Here is a 12893-nt window from a genome sequence, read left to right as displayed (position 1 = left end):
TCCGACGCTCGTCCGACATCTCCGACTGGCGGCGGGCGGTTAGTGGCGGCAGTCGTACTCCGTCTAGAGTGTGGAACGGGAGGAAGAATAAATGGAAGGCGGAGTGGGGATTTGCCCGCCACTTCGTCCTATCGACTTCCGGAAGATCTCCAGTCGGCAACGTAAAAGAAACTCATCTTCGTCCATCTGGGACAATTTGGTTCAATTTTTTTTTTCTTCTTTTGATTTTTTTTTTCTTCTTCAGCAGGGAGTTTGGTCCTTTCTACGCCCTTGGGAGTCTTGGCAGGTTCGCATTTGCATTCCGGCAAAAATTATATTATTTAGGCCTTTCTTTCGAGGGGGTTCTGCTCTAATTACAAATCTGTCTGTCTGTCTGTCTGTCTTCGTTCTCGTGCTTACAGCCTGCACAAAAACCACTCCTACTTTATTCAGGCTCTTACTATATAAGTCCACACGCTTGTCCTGTCCTGTGTCCATCGCAAACGGCAACGTTGGGAAATCACATCATTTCTTTGTGAAATTGGTCCACTAGCATAGCATACTATATAATCGGAGCCATTCCTCCTGGTTTCTTTGATCTCTCAAACCCTTTTTCCGCATTCATCCACCACATTTCGTCATAATGGTCGCTCAAAACGGCGATTCCGTCTCCCAGGAACGCCGCTTCGGAACTTTGGCCGTGCATGCTGGTGCTCCCCATGATCCTACCACCGGCGCTGTTATTGCTCCGGTCAGTTCTCCTCGCTAGGAATTCTGTTATCACGCAAATACTAACCCGAAACGACTAGATCTCTCTGTCTACTACATTCGCACAAACCAGCGTTGGTTCCCCTGTTGGTCTTTACGAGTACACTCGCAGCTCGAACCCAAACCGGTCAGTGAGCTTGGGGTCCCTCCCAAGTTAGACGGACGCTGACTATAGACCAGAGACAACTTTGAAGAAGCTATCGCTGCCGTTGAGCACGGTAAATATGCTCTGGCCTTTTCCTCCGGATCTGCCACCACTGCTGTGATTCTGCAGTCTCTCGCAGCGGGCTCGCACATTGTCTCCGTCTCCGATGTGTACGGCGGCACCCATCGCTATTTCACCAAGGTCGCATCTGCCCATGGAGTTGAGGTAACATTCACGCCCAGCATTGAGGAGAATGTTGAACAGTTGATCCGTCCCAACGAGACCAAACTGGTCTGGATCGAGACCCCTTCCAATCCTACCCTCGGCTTGGTCGATATTGAGAAGGTTGCTGCCATCGCGCATAAATATAACATCATTGTGGTCGTCGACAACACCTTCATGAGCCCCTATGTCCAGAACCCCTTGGATCATGGTGCTGATATTGTTGTGCACTCCGTCACCAAGTACATCAACGGTCACTCAGTAAGCTTGGCTTCAGATTCCTGACCAGTAGGGTCTATCGGCTAACATTAGGAATAGGATGTCCTCATGGGTGTTGCCGCGTTCAACTCGGACAGCTTGAAAGAGCGTCTTACCTTCCTTCAGAACGCCATTGGTGCCGTTCCGTCTCCCTTCGATTGCTGGCTCGCTCACCGCGGTCTGAAGACCCTCCACTTGCGTGCGCGCGAGGCCACCACCAATGCCACGGCCGTCGCCAAGGCCCTCGAGGCCTCTCCCCATGTCATTTCTGTCAATTACCCCGGTATCGACTCTCACCCGCAGCGCGCTATCGCTGTCAAGCAGCATCGTCAAGGCATGGGTGGTGGTATGCTGAGCTTCCGTATCAAGGGTGGAGAGCAGGCTGCCCACTTGTTCTGCAAGTACACTAAGGTCTTCACCCTGGCGGAGAGCTTGGGTGGCGTTGAGAGTCTTTGCGAGGTTCCCGCAGCCATGACCCATGCTGGTATTCCCAAGGCCGATCGTGAGATCGCCGGTGTTTACGACGATCTCGTTCGCATCTCTTGCGGTGTTGAAGATGCCGAAGATCTCACGGCTGATGTTCTTCAGGCCCTTAAGAAAGCCGTGGCTGCTAGCCACCCCATTGAGAACGGCAGCGCTTGATTGAATGGTCGTTGATGATTGAGAACTGTTTACTGCGATAGAAGATAGACCCGTTAGAGGGCTAGATCAAACACCATCAGTTGAACACTCGGTGGAACGTAACCGACCGAGCGAGGCATGAAGTATAGTGCATGGTGAGGAGCTTGCATAGAAACTCATTTCTCTAGTTAGATTCACAAATCTCCTTGTGAAATTATCATGAGCGCAGCATACACGGTTGATAATGAATGTATCTGTTTCCGGACGAAATGCTTATTAAAGTGTGTTACTTAAGACTTAGTTTAGATTCTATGGAATTGCAATCACATAGAATTTTGGAAAAATACTTGTTGAACCAACCCCCCACAGAAATTGTTCGTAGGCCATGAGTGACCAGAGAGCGCTCTATGGAAATCGTGGGCCATACAAACCGATTAGTCATCTTTCTTCCCCTTTGCCTGCGAGAAAATTTAGAGGATCAGGACCTCGACCACGCATGGTAATAATACTAACATCTCGTGGGCATTTTATGCTGCCATTCTACACCCCATAGTTCATAGAACTTGGTTTCTGGGCTTACGCACTGTTGCTTGAGGGTTGCAAACTCATTTGTACGCCAGCAGTGCAATCTATACAGGGCACCCCACCCCATATCGACCGGAAAGGAACTGGGAAAGTGTTACTCTGCATATTCCAACAATCCTTTTTCCTAATTGCTTACGCGGTAAAAGAAAGCTGTAGAAGAGGGAGATAGAGCTAACGGCTAAATTGCGGAATCGCCACAATCATGTCGTCCACATTCAGCTTTGGCTTTGCGGGGGATGATATTGATATTGACGAAAATGATACCGGCGTTGTCTCTCAAGAAGGCTTTACTTTCCGACAAGGCATTAGTGATACCCTGCCCGAGTTGGTGCCAGCCAGGCGTCATGATATGTCAGAGTGGGTAAGTCCTCGTGGGAAGCAAGCTCTCAAATCCCGGAATTGCTTCAATCAAGATGTGACAAGGTGTAACCGTGCTACAGATTCCCTCACTTCCCTCTCAAATCTCGTACAACAAGCTTGCCATCCCTACTTCTCAGCATGGAAGCCCAGGGAAGCCGGTGACGCTTGCACGCCGGGATGTATACGACATTCGAACCCAGCTGATGGCAGAAGACACTGCCGACGACAGAGAAGACAACTATGAGCTGATCACGGGGCTTGAAAAAGGCGACATCAAGCCCAACTTCTACGAGGGCGGCTTTAAGACGTGGGAATGTGCCTTGGACCTTGCGAAATTGCTTCTCGACGCCAATGCGATGACGGAAACTGCCGGCAAAGGGCACTTCATCGAGGTGAGTGAATGCAAGGACAGTTGGGACGGCCCACTGGCTCAAGGAGCTCATCCATACTAATGCTCCTATGCCTTGTAGCTCGGGGCAGGCACTGCCGTGCCATCCTTGGCCCTGTTCGCACAGCTACTATCAATGGAGCCCAATGCTCAACGAAGGGTCCACTTCACATTCGCGGATTACAACTCCGCTGTGCTCCGTCTCGTCACTTTCCCGAACCTCCTTCTGACATGGAACTACATCGTCTCAGCACAGGGAAAGCCGCTCTCTGCCGAGTCTCTGTCGCCCGAAGATGGGGCCACTGAGGATGAATTACTGGACATTAGCCCCGAGCTTGTCGCCAGCTTCCAGAGAGACCTCGAAAGGCGAGGTATCACTATCGACTTCGTCTCCGGCGCTTGGTCGCCCGAATTCGTGGACTTGGTGTTTTCATCCGGTGAACAGGGTAGAAGCGATGCGTTGATTCTCGCAAGCGAGACCATCTATTCTCCTGCCTCGCTGCAAGCCTTCTCGGAAACGTTGCTTGCTTTATTGCGTCGGCCTGCGCAGGAAGGATTCTCAAGCAAGGCTTTGATAGCGGCGAAGAAGGTCTACTTCGGGGTGGGTGGTGGGGTGGATGAGTTCCTTGCTGTGGTCGGAGGGATCAGTGGCGGCAACTTGAGGGTGCAAGAGCGACTAGATGTCAAGTCTGAAGGTGTTGGAAGGGTCATTCTCGAAATCGTGCTTGGCTAGGAGTTTTAATGCTCGGTAATTCTGGTGCTGCCATGATGAATGATGGAATATAGTTGGGCTTAGATAAACATGCATTCTTATTGGCTCGGGCGCGGAAGCGAATGTGATCGGTTACGTAGCTGTCACACGGTGTCTGCGCAGTTCAAGACTCACTCTATGGCACTATAGGACAGCCCCAAGGGTGAAAGGCCAAGAATTCGGTGGAGTAGAAAAGAAAAAAGAAACATTGAGACCATTTACCGGTCTTGTTATATGTACATGTACAACGCGTCGTGCTTCCCAGATCTACCGACAGAGTTTTGTGACCAAACAATTCAAATCAATTCAGCTTAACTATTCATAGAGAGAAACGACCTTGCCGTCCTTCATCCGGGCAACGCGGTCCTCCTCAATGGCCTGGTTCTTGCGCTCGTAGTGTGCGACAACCCTGCTAATGTCCGCATCGTAGCCGGCGACAAGGTTAATAGGCTGGACGGCGTGGAAGCTGACCCTAAAAGTGCAAAGAGCATATGTTAGTGCCCACAATTCTGGGGGTAGAAAGGCTGCAGCAGGATCGTACTCGGGTTGCATCAATCCGTATGTTTCGCTCGGGCCCTGACTGGCGAACAAGTGACGGTCGCGAGCGGCCTTCTCCATCACCGCCGTCCGGATGGCGTTCCTCTGCTCAAAGACCTGCTCCGAGGGAGTCCACTTCTGGATGAGGTTGGAGATCCAAGACTGGGAGCCCGACTCCTCGGTGGCCTTGTGGATGCGGTAGATAACGTAGCAGGAAGCGAAGGTGCCGACGGTGACGTAGAAACTCCGCTGTTGGGATTGGTCGGTCTCAGTGTTAGCCCATGACTCAGTAGAAGAAGCAGGAACAATGCGATCTTGCAGCGTAAGATCCTAGCAGCCCGTCGCGGGCGACACGGACGGGGGTGATCGTTCCCAATTGGAGGGAACCGGTTAGGTAGGTAGGGGAACGTACGCCGAAGCTCTCGTTCACAGGGGCAGCGTGGTGAGCTGCATGAGAGCCAAATCGATGGGGCTGCTGGTTCCGCAGCAGTAGCCGCGCCGAAGCTACCGATCGCCTGGCAAAGAACATGGTGTGGGAGAAGATAATTGGCAGCGCCGAACAATCACGATGCCGTCGCTGGGGGCTTTCTGGTGAGGTTGAAAGCGCAGAAGGACGGCTCAAGGTGGCTGTCACGTGATCGAATGTCTGGATTGGGCTTAGGGCTGCCATGCTCAGGTCTTAACCCCGGCGGGATTAGCGCTGTGGTCGTACCTTAGGCAAGTATGGCAGGGCCCGACGCCGTCGCTGCGGTGAACTTGGGACAGCATGTATGTCCTGTACTCTGTCCTGTACATGCTGTGTTCCCGGGAAATCATCAGGTTGCGGTTGTGGTTGTTGTTGTCAAAGCATCATGTCAGTCTCTGACAGCCTAACAAGAGCTGCATGTTGGTCAAATGAGATCGCTCGGACCCTCGGACCCTCCAGCCATTGCCTTACCTGCAGAAACTACTCCGTACTATTCTCCCTCTTCTTTCCGAGGGACCAGAGAAACCCTTCGCCTCGAGAGCCTGCCAGGTGGAGTTGAACCCCCGTCGAACGGTGTTTGGTGTTCGGTGGTGCACTGACTGACTGGTGCATGGCGGCTGCATGGGCCGACGACTGGCGGGTCGTTCGCTGTGTTGGCTTGTCAGTAAGTCAGCGACTAGCCAGTCTACAGTACAGTACACTCCGATCCTCTACACCGCACCCCAGGGTGGTGGCCCTGATGGCCCTGATGCATGGCTAACTGCCTCACTTCAACATGGCGCTCCCCACTGCTCGCTCTTAGCGCGACGTCAATTGGGTTTCATCTTCTGCCAAATCATGTGGACTCCGCAACCTCTGGTTATCAAGGGGGACATGTCATCGATCTGTACTTAGCGTTGTCCCACACCACACCCCACCCACATACTCCTCTCCCCCCAACCGGTATCATCTTACTCGAGGACAGTACTGTACCTCCCCCCCCCCGCGGCGTTATTCGAAGAAGATTTCAGGCTACCGAGCTTTGAATAGCAATTCGTTCTTACCCATGCTCTAATTTCTCCCTTCCCCGCTCTCTTCTGATTCTTCCGGTCACCGCGAGTATCGCGTCTTTGATGCCCAATGCGTGAGGTGATTGGGTCTGGGATAAGTCGGATCTCCAATGCTTCGGTCCACCCTTCTGACTCCTTTCTTTTGCCTCTCCGCAGAGGTGTGTGCATGCTTGCCTCTTGTGCCTAGTTGGCCTCCGTATCCACGACCGACGATGGGTATCAATCGTCCTCTAAGGTTCGGTCCGTTTGACGCCTTGCCCAGCCCCCTTGAGGCTGGTTGAAATGACTCTCTCACCATGCAATTCTTTCCCTGTTTGGGCGTCTCTGAGAACCGGTTATTAGCTGTCCAAATTTCCCTCCACGTCCCTCTTCTCTTTGGTCCCCAGCCCTCAGCATCCCAACTATTTTAAGAGCCAGCGTGTGGAAAGCCATCCTGGCATTCCGAGTTGTCTGCCCGCCGGCGAAGCTGCCATCTGACGCCCGGTCACTTGTCTTCGTGTATGGCACTCATTTGTGCCCACTCCCTGCATATTCTCTAATTCTTTCTTGATTCCTCCTATTGTCCTAATTCTTTTCTCCCCTACCCATTTTGCCACCGAGAAACTCTGTCTGATCGTGTGATCGCCCACGCCTCCAGACTGACCATTTTCGGTGCCTTGCGTTCGCTCTGTACCTATACGGAGCCGGAATATAACTTGACACCGCCGAACGCGCCTGCAAATGTACATTGTTAAACCCACGTTCACCCAATCGAGCTTCTACTGATAGAATCAAGTTTTCAGCTTACTGGGAACACGTCTGTCAGCCTTACTTTTCAACTTGGGCACGCACTACTATCAACCATGGCCAAAAAGAACAACAAGGCTAATAACAAACAAAAGAATAAGAAGGGCAAGAGTCAAGAGGCCTCTGGGACCCAGACACCTCAGCCCGAGCCTGCCGCTGTCGAGCAAGATGAACAACTAAATCAACAAGAGACACCTCAACCTGAGCTATCTCTCGAGGAACAGCAAGACGAACAGCAGGAACTGTCTCAACCTGTGACCCCCAGTCAAGAACAAGAACCACAAGACTTAGGCTGGCAAGACCAACAACCAGAGACACCTCAACCAGAGCTCTCAGAACAACAGCAAGCACAGCACGACACACAACCCGAAGAACAACAAGAGCAGCAGCAGCAGGACGAGCAAGAACAACCGCAAGTCGAAGCGGCCGTCGAATCGCAACCAGCAGCGCCAGAATCTATTTCTGAAACAGTAGCAGAACCTGCATTGGAACCAGAGTCAGTGCCAACCCAAGAATCGGAACTGGAGCAACCACCAGCTGTTGTCGAGGAACACTCGACTGTTCCTGAAACGGAGGCTCAAGCTCAGCCCCCAGTGAGTGACGAGGGCTGGTCTGATCAGCCAGCCATTTCGGAGCTTGCTCCTAGCCAAGAGCCAGACGTGAACGATGTACAGAACAGCCCCGAACAGCCACAAGAGCCAGCCTGGGAGGCAATAGGCTCGCCGGAAACCCCCGTGATAGAGACCGAAGGGACTCACGAGGACAGTCAATCTCTGGCTGAGCCCAGTGGCACTGCAGCGCCCACGGAGGAGAACCCAGTGACAGCACCACAAACACCGCTGGAGCCCACGTTTATCCCAACATCTGCAGAGCCCTTGGAGTCTCCTGAGCAAACGGAGGATCAGTTCGTGGCAGCTCCTGCCTACGCTGACGCCGCGGATTCTGCTGGCGATTTGCACAACCCTGTCATGTCTGGGTCCTTCTCCGAAGCAGAGCTCGTTCAGTCCATTCCTGAATCCGATTCGCTTCCCAAGCAAACAACTCCACCCGCCTCTAAGCCTGCGTCTCCTATTCCTCAAGCAGCTTCACCGATTCCTCCCGCTGCTTCTCCATCCTTCAAATCCGTTTCGCCTGCTCCGCAGAGTGCTGCTGCGACTCCACGTGCTCTTTCGCCCCACCCGCAATCGGCTCCGCCTGGACAACAGTATTCCTCCCCGATGGCCGTAACTATGATGCCAGAAGATGAGCTTGCTGTTCTGGCACAGCAGGATGCTTTCCCTACACCGCCAGCTGAGTCCCCGGTATTTCAGCCAACCTCACCCATGGCGCAAGCGACGTCCCCAGAACACAGAACTGCCTCTCCTGTGGCGAAAACGATCTCCCCTGTCCAGAAGCACATTTCCCCTGTCGCCAAACCCGCATCCCCAGTTCCGAAGGTCAGCAGTCCACTAGCACGGGGGCACATGTCGCCCGTAATGTCTCCTCAGTCGGCCCCTCCGCCAATGGGGCAAAGAGTGCCCTTGCAGGCCATGCCACCCTATCCTCCCTCCTACCATTCGCCTATGATGAGCGCCAATGGCTACTTGCCCCAGTATGCCTACTACCAGCCGTCTCCTAACGTACACCCCACACCTCGAGGCTCCATAGATCCAGGCTCAGCAGCATCCTTCCAGATGTTGCGCGACCTGGGCTTTGCCAATGGACATGGCCTCAATGGGAAGGGAGGCACAATCTCTCCTCCCGAACATGAGGAGCCTATCGAGCTCCTTCAAAGGATTCAGGACGCTATTCCTGACATCGGCCGACTGCTCTCGAGCTACAAGAACACCAAGGGCAAGCTCCAAGCAAGGGAAGCTGAGTTCAAACAGATGGAGACTCAGCATGAGCAGGCTTTGATGCACAAGGATTTCTATATCGAGGCACTCCAGAATCAGATGCGGAAAACCGCAAATGAGAGTGCCGAGGAATCCACCAGGCTCAAGAACACGATCAACGAGCTGCGGATGGAGCTGGGCAACCTCGATGAGAAGCAGAAGGATCTCGAAGAGAAATTGCTTGAGTTTGAAAATTCCAACAAAGAGCTCACCCAATCTAAAGCCGAACTTGAGGATAAGGTTGAGTCGCTCGACAGCAGCCTGAAAGAGGCATACGAGACCTATGAGCGAGACATGGACAAAGCCAAAGAGGAGAAGGCGGAAGCTCTTGCAACCCAGAAGCAAGAGTTGACCGAGCTTTTCGAAGAGATTAAGGCGGAGGATGAGAAAGCAGCAGCAGAAGCCCTGGCAGCACGCGAGCGAGAATTGCTTGACCAGCAAGAGGCGATGAAGAATGACTACGAGAACCAGAAGCAGCAGATGCAGGAAGCACATGACGTCCTGCAGGCCGACTTCGACTCCAAGGTGACTGAGCTGACCTCCACCAAGGAGGAACTAGAGACCAGGACTACCGAGCTCGCCGATAAACAGAAGGAATTGCAGGACACCTGTGAAAGACATGCTCAGGAGCTGGATGCAGCCCACCAAGCGCACGCTAGCGAAGTCGAGTCTCTTAACAACAGTCATGCAGAAGAAGTGGCTGAGATGAAGAAGGACTTTGCCGATCAGCAGCAGCAATGGGCGGACGAGAAGTCTTCTCTCGAGCAGCAAATCGCAGAGAAGACCGAAACCATCGAGAACCTTGAGCGTGAGAACAAGAGACTAGAGGAGGATGTTGCTGTCAAGGAGAAGCAGCTTCAACACTCGGTGGAGAATATGCGCCTCACAATCGACAATTTGGACAAAGATTGCGATAGGTTGAGAAAGACCCTTCACAGCCTTGGAGAAGCCACTGACCTCAAGAGCACAAAGGGTGATTCTTTCTTGTAAGTGACCTAGTGCATTGAGAATATGTTTTAGTACCCGACTTTCGTTCAGAGAATGTGTTCTCCTGTGTTTCTTTCTCATTTCTTACGGGGACTCAAACTCCCTTCTCTCACGATACTTGCATTTGACTTGATACGTCTGAATCTCTCGTTCGCTTTCCTTTCCTTCTTGCATGAACCAGATCGACTCACAATCATTTCTTTTCTCCTTTCCTATGTTGTCTGTTTTCTCTATAGACTGATTATGATGATGATGACATGTTGATAACGCTATAAATGTACGTGCTCTGATAAATATTCCGACTTCTAGTTTGGACTGCTTCGGCCAGCTCTCTCGTCTTATTGTCTCCCTGTCTAAGGAGCACTTCTCGTACCTCCCAATTGATCCTCCCAAGGACATCCTCTCCAAGCTTCCGCCTGAGCTGCCATCGTTTCTTGATAACACTCCGGCCTCGCGTGAATTACGCTCCGCTTATGTTCAACATGTCGTGTCTAAGACACTGACTTACCGGATCTTCCACCCTTTCCTCTTTACCCTTGGCCGACGGTACGATAAGGCGGACACTTTCTTCCAGATGCTTTCGATGGACATCCGACGCAAGTCCGTACGACGCGAAGCGTTCTGGAGACAGCAAACATTGAAGGCAGCTTACACTACATCGGATGCCAAGCAATCAATCAATGTGGTTGCTGCGGTCATTGTTGATGAGATCATTGATCAGCTTAAGCACTTTGCAGACCCCCGGAACTTGGACGCGCTTCTAGTTGGCGTAAGGAAGATCGTTAAGTTGGCAGCCGAAACCTGGCGCCTGGCTCGGGTTGAGCGAGAGCTCATTTTGGCTTCACTGCCAGCGCCGGACGCCGATATCGTTCCAAACGACGATTGGGAGGAGTATGGGACCCCCAAGGAAGGCACTCTTAGCTCCAAGGAGGACCCGACACGTCACGTCATCCTCAGAACCTTTCCCCGAATCACTCGCGAAGCAGCTCACGAGGACTTTATCGGAGAGGAGGAGAAGTCCCACCCTTGCACCTACTCGCAGGGTTGCGTCCTTTACTCCGATTCTCCCGTGGTAATGGCCCGGCTACAGGAGCTAGCAAAGAAGTCCACGGACGCTTTGGCTAGTGGGGATGAATCTCCCCGCCGTGGCTCGCGGGAATCGATCCACCGTGAAGGGGATGTACCTTCGTCCAAAAAGAGCAAGAGAAGCAGGGAAGAAATCAATGGCGCACCCGTGGACATTACGGTATGAACACGTGGATTGCAGTGAGGCAACCAGATGAAACGTGAATTACAACTAATAAATGTGTTCGATTATTGACGCCCTTTGACTTGTTTTCTACTTTTTATTCTTCTCCATGGGTGTTCTTTCTGTCCTTTTACACCGCATACTTGTGCTTGTTATCATTATGCATGGTGCTGCAGCTTACGGAAGTTTTGAGCTTCCGCTTACATTCGTTTGACAGTATCTGGGTTTCATTTACCTACTCGACGTCTCCTCACGATGTTCCTCGATAAGGACCTGTGTGCTGGGGATATTTACCTCTATTTCTTTTCAATGTATTCTCTCTATCCTTTCCACGCTGTGACGCGCAAGCTTTTATTCGTTCCCTGTCTTTGTAATCATCCTGTGTTCACTGCTGTTGGCATCTCGTGTTGTTGTGGTTGTTTCTTGTTGAAATTGAGCGAGTTAAGCGATTGTCCGTTGATGTGATACGATATGTACCGTCCATTGCCCAGGTGAGTCTTCAAAAGACTTCCACCCGTCCGCCTGTGTCCTGTGTACCTTTAAATTGTTTTGGCTACTCTTACTCTGTATGGGAGTTGGCTGGCAAAGATCTGTCGATGGATTTTTCTATGTGTTTTTCTATGCCTACGGTTCGAGGAAAGAAATCGTGAGAGAGGGATGGGTAACTGTGAAAACACCTGAGATTCTGCCTGTATTGTAAGCACAGCCACAGACTGATGTCAGTTGATCCACGAGCTCGGGTGCTGCTGTAAATATGAGTGAAATTAGCCCAGTGACTTGTTTTTAGGTGGAACGAATCATATTAGGCAAGGCAAGACTAAAGCAAAATACCGTAATGTCAGATTCAGTATACTAAGTACTAACTGATGTGGTCTGGTGCGTAGCGCCCCTCTTATTTTGGGGGGAGATTGACAGGGCTGAGGAATGGGGCTTGGAAGGAGGCTGAGTCGGTCCGAGTCCACTACGATCAGAATGATGGTTTCGATGATGGTGGTGGTGGTGGTGGTGGTGGTGGAGGAAGAGTCAAAGATAGTAACTGTCAAAAGTATCCTTAGTACAGTCTGTACTGGGATAATGGCTCAAGTCCACCGTCAGTATTTTCAAGTTGATGCTATGTAACTGACCTTACTATAATATCTACTCGTAAGAAATATGAATCAAAACGCGCGATGACTGAAGAATCCACGGACCCTCTTCAAGTGGGGCCGAAGACAAGCCCTGGAATTTCCCTCTTCCCCCCACGTTCTAACCACGGTTCATCTCAAAGATTGGTTGTGAAACAAACACCTACTATTCGAGGAAGGGAAGAAGTAGGATGCAAGCTGAAGCAGGTCAACAATGGATCCGAGCTGTTGGAGGTTGAATAGTGAATGGTAGGGACTTGCCTCAATGAATAATCTGATATAAGTAGCCCCACCCATTCTTCTCGCTGACTGGCCCCAATAGCACTGGGTAGTACTCAGCTTAGCCAACTGTCTTGGCTATCTTGATTATCTCCTTGAGGCTTACCGTACAAAATCCCCCTTTTTCTTACGTGTTCCACCATGAAGTGAATTGTGGCTCAGTCAAAGTGCAAGGCAGTTTCTCCCTTCTGATCTCCCGGATCCTACTGTTACTTTCCCGGCAGGATCGTGACATCAACTCTCTGTTCTCATTAACATGTTTACTTATCGCATCCACCCCATGAAGTCTCCTCGGTACTGCGCCTTCTCTCGTCCCTCAATTTTCAGGTGCTGTTTTTCTGTCAAGGTTTCTTTCGAGGTTCTTTTCTTGGTGGCTTGTCCGCCCGCCTCGCAAAGAGCCGCTTGTCACTCGGCCTGATTAGCGCCATACATTATTATCCTTCTTCCCTCTTCTTCCAACTCACC

At 51.6% G+C, this 12893-nt stretch overlaps 5 protein-coding genes across 5 annotated transcripts; 4 read left to right on the top strand and 1 right to left on the bottom strand.

The window, feature by feature from the left end:
• Positions 1–173: 173 nt before the first annotated feature.
• On the top strand, positions 174–2250 carry BO86DRAFT_393441 (cystathionine gamma-lyase CYS3). The gene is made up of 4 exons (XM_025673020.1): positions 174–730; positions 789–874; positions 928–1375; positions 1433–2250. Exons 1-4 carry the CDS (start codon positions 623–625, stop codon positions 2012–2014), a joined length of 1224 nt encoding a protein of 407 aa, XP_025522323.1. The 5' UTR covers positions 174–622; the 3' UTR covers positions 2015–2250.
• Positions 2251–2501: 251 nt separating this feature from the next.
• BO86DRAFT_349425 (protein-histidine N-methyltransferase) lies at positions 2502–4100 on the top strand. Its single transcript, XM_025669351.1, has 3 exons — positions 2502–2939; positions 3019–3330; positions 3409–4100. The coding sequence occupies exons 1-3, from the start codon at positions 2781–2783 to the stop codon at positions 4057–4059; spliced, it is 1122 nt and encodes a 373-aa protein (XP_025522322.1). The 5' UTR covers positions 2502–2780; the 3' UTR covers positions 4060–4100.
• Positions 4101–4135: 35 nt separating this feature from the next.
• Positions 4136–5210, bottom strand: BO86DRAFT_393439 (putative NADH-ubiquinone oxidoreductase 178 kDa subunit). Its single transcript, XM_025673019.1, has 3 exons — positions 5027–5210; positions 4619–4863; positions 4136–4549 (listed from the first exon to the last, which is right to left on the bottom strand). The coding sequence occupies exons 1-3, from the start codon at positions 5141–5143 to the stop codon at positions 4393–4395; spliced, it is 519 nt and encodes a 172-aa protein (XP_025522321.1). The 5' UTR covers positions 5144–5210; the 3' UTR covers positions 4136–4392.
• A 438-nt stretch (positions 5211–5648) lies between these two features.
• On the top strand, positions 5649–6208 carry BO86DRAFT_393438 (uncharacterized protein). The gene has a single exon (XM_025673018.1). It carries the CDS (start codon positions 5833–5835, stop codon positions 6103–6105), a length of 273 nt encoding a protein of 90 aa, XP_025522320.1. The 5' UTR covers positions 5649–5832; the 3' UTR covers positions 6106–6208.
• Positions 6209–6971: 763 nt separating this feature from the next.
• On the top strand, positions 6972–11028 carry BO86DRAFT_325788 (uncharacterized protein; the record flags this gene model as incomplete). The annotated part of the gene is made up of 3 exons (XM_025668538.1): positions 6972–7073; positions 7269–9775; positions 10086–11028. The coding sequence occupies 3 exons, from the start codon at positions 6972–6974 to the stop codon at positions 11026–11028; spliced, it is 3552 nt and encodes a 1183-aa protein (XP_025522319.1).
• Positions 11029–12893: the final 1865 nt, after the last annotated feature.

This window comes from Aspergillus japonicus (genome assembly GCF_003184785.1).
Source record: "Aspergillus japonicus CBS 114.51 unplaced genomic scaffold BO86scaffold_100, whole genome shotgun sequence".
NCBI classification, from domain to species: Eukaryota; Fungi; Ascomycota; class Eurotiomycetes; order Eurotiales; family Aspergillaceae; genus Aspergillus; species Aspergillus japonicus.
The sequence above is the reverse complement of the archived record's forward strand: the minus strand, read 5'-3'. Positions and strand labels throughout refer to the sequence as shown.